The 15,053-nt window shown below is 37.0% G+C and overlaps 1 protein-coding gene across 1 annotated transcript in view; it reads left to right on the top strand.

Moving 5' to 3' along the window:
- Positions 1–15,053, top strand: part of LOC118747341 (protein rhomboid) — a 75,046-nt gene that overhangs the window by 1,204 nt on the left and 58,789 nt on the right. Inside the window, exon 4 of the mRNA XM_036481386.1 lies at positions 911–1,087. Coding sequence (XP_036337279.1) covers positions 911–1,087 — 177 coding nt within the window. The remainder of the gene's footprint in view (positions 1–910; positions 1,088–15,053) is intronic.

Genomic DNA, 15,053 nt, shown 5'->3' with positions numbered 1-15,053 from the left:
TTTTGCCAATTGATAGGATTAACTAAGCACTAATACTCTAATTAATAGTTAAATTCTAACTTCTAGTTTTTTTTTCAAACGTTTTCAAGTGTTTTTTTAGAGTGTACTTCAAATGAGCGCATGTATGTATGTGTGTATCTTCGTATATGCATTTGTACATGGCGTTAAATTGATATCAATACTGTCGATGCAACACTTGGCAAGCGATGGCGCTTGGCTTTCACAGCATAGTGGTTAGCGCGTTGCCCTACGGATGTAGAGGTTGTGGGTTCGAAGCCGAAGGGAATTTTGAAGTTTATTTTTATTTCATTTTTTTTTGAGATTGTGTATTTCATTTAATTTGAGCGTATTTTATGTTTACTTAATTGTTTTTTTATTTTACTTAATATTTAGATCTTTTTAGATGATTTTATTTTATTTTATTTATGTTGATTTTTTTCATTTTAGTTATTTTTTAGTTTGTAAACTTCTATATTATTATATGTGATTTTATCTTGTTTTATTTCTGTTGGTTTTATTCTACTTTATTTAATTTTTTATTTTACTTTATTTTTTTCAGGTGATTTTATTTTATTTGATTCTACTGAAGTTGAATGTATTTAATTGAATACTTTAATTTAGATGATTTTGTGGTATCTTTGGTTAGCTTTATGCCGATTGCTGAACTGCCCTTTTTAGTAAACTTTAATGAAACTTATTCTAACGCACATACTTAGCCAACATACTACTTATTTGGGTATTCTGTTATTTTTTTAAGAAATATGATTTCTATTTTTATATTTAAGAATATGTTTAAGAAATTATCCCTTTGATAGCAAAACTAACTAAGTAACTAAGCTAACTTGTATTGCAGATACATGTGTACATATAAACTTATGTTAATTTACTTAATACTTTGCCATCCAAACAGTTCGATCCCGAGGGTTTTGGTGAGATACCCGTCGACGACTTTGTAAAGGCGTTAAAATCTCCCGAATTCTTATCACAAGTGCCTATGAATAAACGAGAATTGCTACACGAACGCACGAAAAAGGCGCGATTGCCAACTGGACCGGGATATGTCACCTTTCAGGATTTTGTAAATGTGGTAAGTACATACATACATACATTGAGTATTACGTCGGAAATGCGACGCCGAGTGGATTTCACAATGGTTGGTTTAGAAATTTCGCACTCGATTTTGCTTAAAATTTAACTACCAATTTTGGTACGTTTAGATGAAAGAGGATAATTAGTGTGTTAAGCTTAGTAAGGGATTTGGCCTAGCACTTACTGTAGCCGTAAGCTGCCAGAGGAAATCCTATACCCTCCCTGTCAAGGTAGATAACTTTGAGCGTGCCCTATATTGAGAAGAATCCACTCAGATCCAGCATCGATATGCACTGATCCACTTCCACACCTTCTCAATGATGCTTTTAGAGCCCGGTAGAGCAGCTGATGGCCTTTCAAAGCGCTGCTCAATATTTGGTTTCCAGTCACGCTCAACTACTAGACTTTGTTTTAGAGAGCCCAGAGCTTTGGCCAGGCAAACACTTAGGGCCGGTTGTTCAATGTCTGATTAGCACAAATCGGAGGTAGAAGCTCCGGTTAAGCACAACTACTGCTTTATCGATCACATGTTAGATGCATGATGTCGAAATCGTCGATAGTGTAGTGGTAGTGATAACCAGACATTGAACAACCGGCCCTAAGTCTTTACTGATAAACAACTCTACCTTCAAGTAAGCGTTTTGCGAGAGGCTCACCCGCTCACAAGGAATTCTCTTTCCTACATACAGAACCACCAGTCTTTATAGTCTTCAAAATGAGGGAGAGAGGCTGTTTGGTCGAAGATCCTTCGGAGAAATATTAGAGGCTATTCACGTTTTGGGAATAAAAGTATACGGACCCCACATATGTGGTTCGGGGTTTATTATTAAATGCACATCGAAGTAAAGCTTAAACAATTTCGCACCACTCATCGCCCAGTTGCTAATCTGGTCTCAGGCAGCCTTCCACGCTTTTACAGAATTTCCTCAAGCAGTTTGTTTAGACTTTTTATCTCGCAATTTAATCTTACACCTTCAGTTCCCAATATGAAAGTAGATAAATCCACTCGTTTTTGCTTTATTAAAGAGGCGACTGCTTAACGCTCTGAGTTCTGACGATGGAACTGGCCACCAGTTCGGTCAATAATTTCTCGTTACGACTCTTATTCAGTCTCGGCTATAAGGATCTTGAAATCTCACAGGCCCTTAAATACGGCTGTCATGTGTTCTTCAACACTTCTTAGAAAATAGAAATCGGTGGTGGTTGGGAGTTATCCGCTTCGATAACTTGAATTTTCGAACCAATTTTCCTTAAAATCCCAGGATGACGTGAGGTAATCAGCCTTGACACAAAAGTCGCCTTTGATTCCGTTACGTCGTCCACTAATAATTAACTTCAAGACCGCTGCGTTCACGGTAGTTGGTCTGCTTCCACAATTTTCTTTTCCCTTAGTCCAAGGATCCTTTTTCCGGCTGCGACCGGTATGAATACTTGGAGCGGTTTCGTGCAAAAGATCACATTCAAGTTGCGAGTTTCTGTACTCTTCTAAGTATCCTCTCATCGCTGCTTTTATCCATTGCTTTTAACCATTGGCAGGAGAAATTCCTGAACATTTGTGAATTATTGAGAACCGCGAACAAAACAAGCTTGGTTTTAGATGAGTTGACTCCTAGCCCATTTTGTTTGGCCCAGCTGGAAACACTCCCCAGTGCGGAAATTAGTAGCCTTCTCCTACCATTAAAGGTTTCTAACAGTTCATTTAGCACCAAAGTCCAGTCAAGGTGTGATAAGACTCCTCTCTGCATAGTTACTTTTGTTGACCTTCTAAGCACGGAGTCGGTGCCTACAGCTGCATTGATTGCTTTACAATTTTTTTTACCACATTGACGAGCTCAGATAACAGCTGGGTACTCACGTCGCTGGCGTACAAATTCTAATGGGTAATAACCCAAAAATCCTGCTGATCAGTATAATGCAGTGGACGAAGCTACAGCCCTGCCAAAACACGGCACTCCGGACAGCCACCGGATGCCTTCTGATGTCGCTACCACACCATCTACATGACGAGGCCCAAATGCTCCCCGTCAGGGAGCATAACATAATGCTCTGCAATCAATTCGTAGTAGGGTGTCACCGGCATGGGCACCCGAACAGACACCTGCTTGCGCGTCAGGAGGCATCTATACGAACTGAGGGACGAAGTCCAGAGGTGCATAAACCAGCCTCTCGACCCGACAGCATACCGACATGCCATAGATGCAGATGTGCCCAACGAGTGCCCGGCATGTGGCTAGACATCTCTTCGCATGAACCCTAAACTCCATTCAGCTAACACCTCAGCTCCTATAGACAAACCCAATGGAAGTTGCTGGGTCTTCTGCTAGTTGAGCTTGACGACAAAGATTTAGGGACAAACCGATTTAGGCAGGGTGGAGTAGCCGCTAGAACCCAAACACACTTGCTTTTCAGCATCGAGTCGATCCACACCACTATATCCTGCTGGATGCCGTGCCTCTCCAGGGCCCTACTAAATGCTTTCGTTTCGACGTTTTTGAAAAAGCTCTCAACATCTAACAAGCTGGCTAGGGTATATTTCCTGCATTTCAAGGACCTTTCAACAGTACCGACCATTTTTTAGAGAGCGCTGTAGACTGATCTGCCTTTACTAAAGGCCTTTAAAAAGATCATGGGAGATTTCTTGGTCTAAAATCCTTTAGGGAGAAGTGGTCTCGACTCCCTGCTTTTGGAATAAATATCCATCAGATGGGGTATCACACCATTATCTTTCTAGTGGCCCTAAAAAAATTATTTTGGGACGCTTCTTAAAACCAATTCATTTGTTACTAAAACCAGATTAAACAAAATAACAGAACTCGTTTTCTTCTCATTAAAATTGGCTAAAAATTAATTAGACTTTTTTTTTTACCTGCTCGATCATTTTTGTGTTTGCTCTCGTTGCCATACCACTAGCAAAAGCAGGTTGAGGGAAAATAGTTATTGCTTCTGATTTAGTTCAAGGGCCTTGTTTTGCTTGTGTCGCCATATATATGTACATATAAGACTTACAATTTTTTTTTATGCCGTTTCGGCAAATATCCTTTGCCTAATTTGCACTTTGCATATTTGTGTGCTTTATGTTGTTGGTTTGTACGCACATATTATGGTATTACATACATCTCCTCTCATCCAAATACCTATGTTCATACCTGGATTTTCTTGGTCAAAAGAGATTTTCCGACAATTGTAATTCCATGAAGAAGCACATCTTGTTTGTTCGTGCACATATGCATATTTGCCTTGGCTACTCCTTTATTGAAATAGCTGGGATTCAAGTAGCAATTGTTGTTGTCCTCTCAGTAATTTGTACGAATGTACAATAGGGCGGGTCGGAAAACACAAAATGTGTGATAAAAAAAAAAGAACGGTCAGCGGAATGAGCTTGAAAAGTTAAAAATAAGAGTGGGAATATAATTTTTTTTTTATATTTTTACAACGACTTGTGTAGATCAAATCCGGAACTTATTTCCTATCATAAAGTCATAAAAAATTAATAGGGCAAATTGAAAGTAAGTAAAATCAATTAATCTTTCCTTCCTACTTAATTGATTATTTCTCATTTTGATTTTCATTTGATTTATCATTTGAAACTAAACATTCTACATCAGACGAAAAATTCTCCTCGACCACGCGGTAGCTGTCATTCGCAATTTGTCTGTCGGAAAATGGCTCCTCGTTCGAGCATTTAATTTATTTATTTTCCTGAACATTTTTTTTAATGTTATTTTGATCGGCCATTAAACTGCTGCTTCTAGTGACCGACATTTGCCTGCTTAAAATGAAATAATATTTTTATTTTAAAAATAAAATTTATTTATGTTATATAAAACGATTATTAAGTATTATAAAAGGGTTTAGGCTCTATTGAAATGCCATAATTCTAAATAAAATAATTTTATAATCTTTTTGCGGAGAAAAAATTGCAATAAATCCCAAAATCCGAGAAAAAAGTTTATATTTTGCATTAAATTAATTTTTTAAAGAATTTATATATGTATTTTCAATAGAGAAAAAACGCTTTAATTATACTTAAAAATCTATTTATATAAGATAGAATGTTAAAGGTAAATTTTATCGTTTTTTTTCAATACTAAAAAGTGTTTTTTAGTTTGAGAACGCTATTGACGGTTATTTGAGATTTTTTGAGATTTGAGAAAAGGACTGATTTTCAAGTGCATCTCAAACTGAGATTTAACAGAAATGCTTATTGGGAACAATGATTTCCTTACTTGTGTAACTGCGAAGCTCCCATATTCGGTTGCATAAGCAAACTCTTCCAACGCTGGCGAAAAATATAGGTATGCGATAAGTCGCAAATATTACAACAGTGTGCTTTGATATACTTGGGGAATGCTGCTCGGACTCTTGCCATTAAAACTAAAAAGAATACTATTTTACAGGCTTGTACTTGACCTCATCAAATAACTTTTCACTATTAAAAAAGTATTATAGGAAAGTAAAAATTTCGACCCGCACTAATGTACATACATAGTACATTCATAGGCACTTATTTATATGCTGTGTCCTTTTGATGTTCAAATTGTTGTTATTGTTGTTGTTGTCATTAGAATTGTTCAGATTGCGGGCGTAGATGTTTACCGCTTTCTGCTTCAAGAAATTCACTTCGATTTGATGCATTCAAGTGTACATACATATGTACATGTCCTCAATAATTGTGCGTTCTGATTGCAATCGTTGTTGCTTTTTGTTGCCCTTGTTGACATTTATGTACATAAGTACCTTGCTTTTATTGACAAGTTGTTATCCCTTGTGTACATTTATTAATTTGTTTACAAGTGGTAAATATTTAAAAATGAAAAATTCACAATTAAACTATAAATGAGTATCTTCTTTAATGACTTCAAATCCTTCAACCATCTTAGTAATTTAATAAGTTTCGTTTGTATGTTGTTGGCGTTATTTAATCCTTGTGGTAAAATGTTTTTGAAGTGTTATGGGCTATTTTTAAACTCGAACCATAGAGAATTTGTACTTTTTTCGATTTGTGTGCAAAGAAAAAGGTGAGAATTTGGCACTAAAAAAGAGTTTTGATTTTATTTCCTGATAAGTTTTTTGGCGCGCTTGGAAGTATTATCATTCACTAGTATAATAGCTCTGATCCAGTACTCCATGAACTTACAGGATTTTACACGAACTGAGAAACTTATATATATAAGGGCGAAGGTGAAGGGGAATATGTAGATGAAGAAAATGATAAACATAAAAGTAAAAACAAAGATAAATAAAAAGGAAAAGATAAGGATGAGGATACCGATGAAAGTAAAGATGAAGATAGATGAAGAAAGATTAAAATAAATAATATAAAAAAAACTTTTTAATATACAACGCTTTTATAAATGGACTAAAAAGTAGAAAATAATATTTCTCAGTCCCATAGAATTTGTTTTGATAACTTTTGATTTTGAAATTTTAGCAAAAGTCATTATAAACAATCTACGAAATTGGAAATGAAAAGCGTGGGGCGCATGCAATACAAAGCATTCGATTTAATTGACAATAGTCAAACTACATAACGTAGACCTAAAATTTCTACAGCGAAAGTAGAACTTTGAAATCGATTTTAAGCGGTCGTTATTCATATACCCACATACATACATACATATATTACTTTTCATATCAATTCAAGTGTATTACATGCGCCCCACGCGCGGGATCTATTTTGGAATCGATAGTTTTTTCGGTTTTGTTATCCATATTTTCATCGACTTTGGTATCGATATCTTCGGAACTTATCGATATAATAATCGATATTTTTATCGATTTTGTAATCGAATTTTTTTCGATTTTGCAATCGATATTTTCGGAAGTTATCGATATTTCTATCGATTTTGTTATAGATTATTCATAGATTTTGTTATCGATATCGTTTTTGTTGTCGATAATTTATCGATTTTGTTATCGATTATTTATAGGTTTTATTTTGATTTTGTTATCGATATTTTTATCGATATTTCTAATAAAATTTTTTATCGATTTTGTTATCGATTTTGTTATCGATATTATTCTCGATATTTTGGTCGATTTTCTAACCGATTTTGCTACCAATGTTATTATCGATATTGCTATTTTCATCGATTTTCTAACCGATGTTGCTACCAATATTATCGATTCTTCTATCGAAATTTTCGGAAATTATCGATATAAAATCGATATTTGTATCGATTTTTATTCATTTTGTCATCGATGGCATCTAGAAAGAAAAAAGACAAAAAAATATAACCTTAAGAAAAAGAATGTATGTATGTATATTGGTTATGAGCCAAAATAGATATGTAACGTAAGTTTCACTTCCCCAGTGTGGCCCACGCGCACTTACTTTTTTTTAAGGTATTATTGGCAACAAGTAGACATTGCAAGCTTTTTCGGTAGAGAAAAATGTGTGGAACATTGCTAAGAGAGTTCTTCAGGAATTTACATTTATTTTCTTGCCATCCCGTAAAGTTGATAATAACAGGTTTACTCAAATATTGTAAATTTATTTATTCTGTAAAATTCTAAGAAGCATATTTACGGTTCATATTTTTGTTCAGCGTTTGGCCTACACAGCTATCATAAGACGGCGCACAAATTTGGTGTGGAATTTGTGGTTGAGCGGAGACTCCGACACCTCGTCTCCAGGCTCACTCCCCTCAGTGAACGAACTGCCACGATCCTCATAAAATCTGAATTCAACAACTTATACCATGTCCCCACCGGAGCTAACCACGTAGTTATGGCTACTGAGTAGGTTATCCCGATAACCCACTTGATTTAGCCATATAAAAATGACAGCACTTAACCATTTCACTGAGATGGTTAAAAGCTAACCAACTCGAAACCACGTCGAGAGTCTGATACAACCCTGTGTTTTCCCGCCATCTGTGGGTCATTAGCGTTAAAATGTAAAGAATTCGTTCCCTACTAGTGTTTGGACTCAGCTAAAATCAGATTAGATTTACTCCGGTTTTTAAAAAAATTTGAAATCAAGTCCTCTACTCCGCTTGACTTCAAATCTATTCCGTTTTTTCATTCATGTTATGCCCCTCTTGGGGCCGTTTTTTGACTGTTCACCACCGGTTTCAGTAAAAAAATTGAAAGTTAGCCAAATCTCACTGTTAAAAAGTAACTTTTTCATAGCAATGCGCCAATAAAGTAACTTCGTTATTTTTTGATGTATGGCTGTACAAATTGGCGGATGCAGAACTATACTTAAGTTGTTAAAAAATATATGTAAAATGAAATTTATATAAAGTAGAAAAGGTTTGCTTTTTTTAAAATTAAGTGTTAGATACGATCTACTATATAGAAAATGCTAAAAATTACCTAAATTGTAACATATCCTTACATTGCCTCGCGTACTTATTTTACATGAATAGAAAATATTTTAGTCAAACAATTAATGTCAGAAACAAAAATTCAATCTAATACGGAAATTTTGTTTTTGCTCCGATTTTTGCAGGAATTTAGTCCTGAATCGATTTTTGGAAGTCCGAACACTGTTCTTTACATTTGTACTGTTTTATAAACCTTAAACCGCAGTGTGGACAGCAATAGTTAGTGAGGTGGTTATGTTCGATTTGAGATGGTTAAGTTTTTGGTGGGGACATGGTATTAAGCCTTATTTGTACGCACTAGGGCGTTCAATCTCGAAGCATTTTAACAATACCGGGATTCCGGCATGCAAAAATTCTAATCCCGGGATGCCGAGATTTGTCGGGATTTCGACTTCATCACCACTTTTTGCATTTTAGAGTAGGTTCGCCTTTTTCAAACTACACAAATTTTTTGTCACCACATTTGGTTTTAGAGGAGCATAGTGCCCCTTAGTAAAAGAGTACATAATTTGATGTTTAAATATTTTTATAGTATTTTAAAATACTTATATATGTATATTACTTGTAAAAAAAAAATTTACTCATATTTGCAGAAATCCTTTTCCAAAAAACGCCAACAAAGTAAAATGAAGAACAACTCTGCCACACCGTAAAAGCTTATTGTGTTTTCAATTGCTACCAGATTTTTCGTTATTACACGGTTCTTGCACAAAATATTTGAACAAGAACAGTTATTCATGCAGGTCCTGAATTAAAGGATCGGATGCATAACACCTAAGCAATGGATTTTTCTTAAAATTTCAGGACTTTCATTCAATTTGTTCCAATAAATTTGAGTGAAGGGTATGAATTTTTAAGACAAACCAATTCCTAACGCCGAATTTCCACTAGGCATTGAAATGACAAAAAATTGGAGGCATTTAAAAAATGCCACGTGGAAATGAATTTAACGACTATTATTTTAGCGTTATGACACGCATATTTTCTAATGGCCATCTCTGTCATTAAAATTTTTGCCATTTAAAGCCTAGTGGAAATTCAGCATAAGTTTTATGCATACGGCCCAAAGTATCGATCTTAGGGGTTTAATTTCTTTGGTTGGATAAACTGATCTTTCAGCTATCGAAATGTGTCCAAGACAGGTCCCTTTTGCACCTCTTTGTATGATCAGTGTGAAAGTGAAGTTGACACAGCGCGCTGAAAAGCAAAAAATGTTAAAGTTTAAAAGAACGCTGAAAGCCATAGGGGCGATCGATTTTAGTTTTGTAAAATAGGGTTTTCTTCTACAGCTGACTTCTATATAAGGTATAATACATTTTTTTCAGCATTTTTATTTAATAAATAACACAATAATAAGCAATTATTACTATTATTTTTACCATAAATTATTGCGTTTAAGATTTTAGGCGCCATTTTGTATCGGCTATTTTGGTTTTTCTTATTTTGACTTCAGATTGTGCTATATTAGGTAAAGAGGCACATTTGGTCCAACAGCCGAAAATTGTTGCCTTTATGACAACACCTCCAACAACGGAGAGAAGGTGATCGACTTTGCTCCGCACGGAACGTGGTAGGTAGTACTTAGTACCAGATACCAGCATCGAAACATCAACAAAGCCACTTGGGAGTCCACTGATCAAAGAACGAAGAACCAAATTGATTATGTTGTGATAGATGGAAGATAAGTTTCAAGCGTTCTTAATGTACGTTCTATCCGAGAAGCCAGCATCGACTCGGATCATTACCTTTATGCAGCCAAAGTGCGCATGCGCCTCTGTGCTGTGATGAACGTGCGCCAAGCAATTCGACGAAAGCTCGACGGAGCTTCAACTGCCAGGAGAGACCCGCGTTACTCTGGCCCAGTTACGGTCTGGGTACTGTAGCCGTCGCATTAGCTACCTGTTACGACTCGACCCCAGTATCCCCAACGAGTGTCCGCCATGTGAAGACTTCCCGCACGATACCACCAACCTCTTCACATGCCAGCTCAATTTCACTCAACTAACACGCCTCTCCCTTTGGTCCGACCCTTTTGAAACTACCTGTTTCCTGGGCCTACCGTTAGTTGAGTTCGGTGACAATGATTGAGGGATGAACCGAAATAGGCCGGTAAATTTCGCAATCGATTCGCAATCCTGCTTAAACAAAAAATTCTTTATCGACCGGATATAAATGGGCCCAGGGAATCTATCTCCCAACCTTTCAGTGCCGCTGCAGAAGTGTTGGTTGGATACTACCGCCAAGATTGCCGCCTATAGAAATCTCCGTGGGGTGAAGGAGATGACGATGGACTTTAGTGGGTTTAGGTGGGTTACCCTTTTCATACCACCATTTCTCAGTCATTTAAAAAGCTTCGATCGAGCTTATATAAAGGCACCGTAATTGACCTTCCGATGAGATTTGCCATTGCAATAGACATAACCGTCACAAGGTAATAGACAGGTGTCCAGCTCCAGTTCCATTATTAATAAAAATCTTCATAATTTTTCATTTCAACAGATCAGGTTACAATAATTGCTTAGTAATTAAAGATTCATTAAAGAAAAAGAATTACCAAGAAATACAAAGTAAAAGAAAATTGTGCAACAATATTTAATTCCGAAGAGTTCATGCAATGTGCAGATGTTATGAATGAATGAATTCCTCTTCTTAATGCTAATTAATAACTAATTTATGCTGGCGTTCCAGCAGTAAATGTTTTGTGTCTATGCACAGATTGATGGAGCACTTGCCTCATATATGTATGTAAGACGCTGCATGCGTTACGACGAGTACTTGCCACAAAGAACGTGATGTTGCGATTATTCAATCTGTAAAACGATTACCATTTATGGCATGGCATTGATTTACTAAAACCGATGGCGCACGCGCCTATGCCATCTCAGACAGCCGGCCAGCGTGCGTTCGACAATTGGCATTTGACGATGGGCCTAAGCTCAGTTGGTAGTCAGTGGTCGGCGGCCCATCATATGGTACATGCAATCCGTTCCGTTTTGCGGTGCTTCTACACATTCTTTACATTAGGGTAGTCCAAAATAAGTAAAGTCGGAACTTTAATGCTCTCACCCCCAAGAATTTTGCTATATATAAAAAAAATACCCCTATTCTTTTATTTTGAAATCAAAAAATTGTATTTAGAGGTCGCTCAAAGTGCTCTAAGTTTTCCATGTATTTAATATGGGGGAAAATATCTTTTCGATGAAATGGTATAGAATTCTTGAAAATCAATATTTTTCCATCGAAAATCTCTGGTTCTCTTCAGGAGACTTCTAGTAAACAAACCCATTTTTTTATTTAACCATTTTTTGATACTAAAGCTTTTTTATTTATCCCCCATTGCATTTTCTGACATTTTCTTGGGGTTTTGGCGGACCTATAAAATATAGTTACTATGAAAAAATGGTTAAATAAATAATTGGGTATTATTATTGTGAATCTGCTTACAGAGTTTTCCGGTCGAAAAATATTGATGTTTAAGAATTCTATACAATTTCTACGAAAAGTTTTTTTTTTACATATAAAATACATGGAAAACTTTGAGCGCTTTGAGCGACCTCAAAATATTTCTTGATTTCAAAATAGCGCAATCCTAGGGGGTGAGAACATAAAAATTTCGACTTTCCATTTTCACATGCATTTTTGGACCACCCTAATGTACATACATTAAGCCCGTCCAATAGAAATGCTTGTCTTCACCTGTAAACGGCAAGCGCCTAGCGCCAACCACTGAACGCAGTGAAGCTGACGTATTCAATGATGTCCCCGGAGCCATAAGCGCGTTATATTTGCACCTAGTAGACGTCGTCAGATCGCTCTGATTTCTTTTGCTGTGTATATTCTACACTGTAGAATATGCCAGACTGAGAACAATGTCGTTGTGATTGATGTATGTATGCGTAGTATAATGCAGTACTTGGAGTGATTGAAAAAAAAAAGAAAAAAAAATCGCTTGCAAAAACGGTACGTACATAGGTACATTAAGATGCCTCCCGAAAAAAAATTATTACCTAAATTCATGAGCTGGACCTATCTAAAGTTTTGTATGTTTGCGTGAGCGCTGAAATCTATCTACTACGCTTTAGGGACCAAAACTATCGCCTCTTTTGTTCAAAAATTTCATAATCAAATCGAATAAGACTGTGTTTGAAAAAATCTTGTTACTTTTTCTTTCTCAGTGCAAGTGAGATCAGGCTTGAATGGGGCATAAACCGAGTCGATATCTATCAACAGAAATCCCAAAATACCTGTGCTCAGAGAAAAAAGTTTAGCAGGGAAGCCGAGGCTTCATAAGCGTTGGCAGCTAATCTGGGAATGCAAGCAGTGGTTGCTATATGTTCGCGCAGCAGATCCATTGGCAAGAGCTTGGGTGTGGAACCTACTATAAAACGAATATACTGGCTCCACCCAGCGATAGTTACGCTTCCCCTCTTTTATAGTAGAGGGTCAGATGGTAGATATGGCACTGTCGATACCATCCATGCTGTTGAAGTGTGATGCGATATGCGGGGATGATATCTTCATTTTAACTGATAGCCAGGCGACTATAAAATACTGAACAAAAGAATCCGCAACGCACATGTTAGCCATGAAATGCCACAAATATTCGATAATCGGGAAGTCCTAAAGTGGAAAAGTCTCCAATCTTTTCAGATTTCGGCATGAAAAAACTGGTCTGGGAATTGGACAACCACAGCAGCCTAACTTAGCATAAAGCGAAGCCAATACGACTGCAATGCACTGCATTTTTGGTAGTTATAAGTTAGAAGCTAAGAAGAAGTTAAGTTTTTTTGTTACTTAAGAACCAGTACTAACACGTACTTTAATATCAGCTGAAGATCCAGCGAAGTCAACAAGTAATGCTGGTTCCTGATAAGTGAATACGAGCGCTGCGACCTGTGATTTATGTAGTATTTACATAGTTCTATTACCCTAAACCTTTAAAACTTCAATACAACCTTAGGCTAATTATGAAGTTAAGTAATTTAGAGAGTGTATTGTTCCAAAATCTGGACGGAGATGATAACCGCTCCTACAAGTGAAAGAGCCTTTGACCTTTGATATTTACAAGAGCAATCGGATAATACTTATCATTCACCAGCCCACAGTACCTGCAGTCCGTCCATCTTGTTAAGCTGCTATCTTCCGTAAGACAATTCTGGAAATTATATTGACTGCTTTTTTCTATCGTTCGAAAGAATAATTGAAAGATCTGATAACAAGGAGGCCTTAAAGCATAAACAGACGGCAGCGTTGATCTGGATCAACTCGGGAATTAACTGCAGTTGATACGGATTACGTCCCAGTTATCCGCCAGATAGGAGGGTATCCCTCATGCTTTACCAAGAAGTCTTTTAAAAGCATAAAATGCCTTTGTAGCATTGAGGGTAACAGCTATGAGATGTGAGTACAAGTTGAGTTTTTCGTCTAAGGTTATCCCTTGCAACTTCGTCTCTTGCAATAGGAGCACAGGCAGGGACATCATCGAATGCATAAAAAATACAAAAAATTGCGCTGACCTGGACATTTCGTGCGCGCGGATTATGATGCTTCGGTGAAAAGATCCTTCGACTCGGAAGTTTGAGTACAATGGAAGGATCAAGTTGGAAGGATGAACAAATTGTGAAGCTTCGTATGGCAGAGAGGCAATAGGCGAAGTTCGTTGGTCTACGCCCAAACCGACAACGGGCTGTACAAAGTGTCAAAGAAGGACATGAGGATGTTTTTGATGAAAGTCAGAATGTATGAGTCGTTCAGAAAAAAAAAAACAATTTTGTCTTGCATGAAGCGTGAGGCATTCTAATGCACATTCATTGCATGCACATACATTTGTAAGTATGTATGTAATATAAAATCAATTTCAGCCTTGTTCGCTACCTCGGCCAATGATAATGATGTGTTGATGATGTTTATGATAATAGTTTGGTAGCTACGAATTCAGCTATGTGTGTACGTACAGTCCATTTTGCGAATATTAAAAGAAATCAAGCAAAAAAAAGGAAGCAAAAAAGATGGAAGCAAAAAAGAAATAAGCGCATGCGCGCATCATAATAATCGCGTCGCGTGCCCAGCATATGGCCCAGCAGCGATTGGTTAACTTCTGAGCAACCGACCGCGCTGTCGGTCGGTGAAGTTTATTCAATAAACCTGCAGCTGCAACATTCGCGCTTCTGTGCGGTGGTAAATACTTGACAGCAACGGCGAGGCGAGACGGCAACCAGCGAACTTTGGTGCATACCTGTTGATGGTAACAGCGGACGACGGCGGCACTTGCTGCATTTTTTACCGTTTGTGCATTCCGATTTCATTCAGAACAAGATTCAGGAATTTCTTGGTGCGTGCTTGGCACAAGTCCTCATACCAATGCAACAGCGTGAACGACCAACAACCACATCAACGGCAGCATTAACAACATTTGTACGGCGTTTATCGCGCATTGCATTGAAAAACAAGAAGTCGAATCATATGAAGAGAAGTGCTCGTATGTATGCAATGTTGTTGCCTCTTTTTCGTTGCAATTTGATTGTGGCAGTTTATTACACGATGTCCGCTATTACATTTGTTGCTTGTTCATGGGCAATTCTTTGATTGTAAAGTAGCAATGTGCTCATTGATTTGAGAGTGACCGGTAATGGC

The sequence above is a fragment of the Rhagoletis pomonella genome, unplaced genomic scaffold (assembly GCF_013731165.1).
Source record: "Rhagoletis pomonella isolate Grant_MI unplaced genomic scaffold, Rhpom_1.0 Rhpom_scaffold_00011, whole genome shotgun sequence".
Taxonomy (NCBI): domain Eukaryota; kingdom Metazoa; phylum Arthropoda; class Insecta; order Diptera; family Tephritidae; genus Rhagoletis; species Rhagoletis pomonella.
Note: the sequence above shows the minus strand (reverse complement) of the source record. Positions and strands in the feature narration are given on the sequence as shown.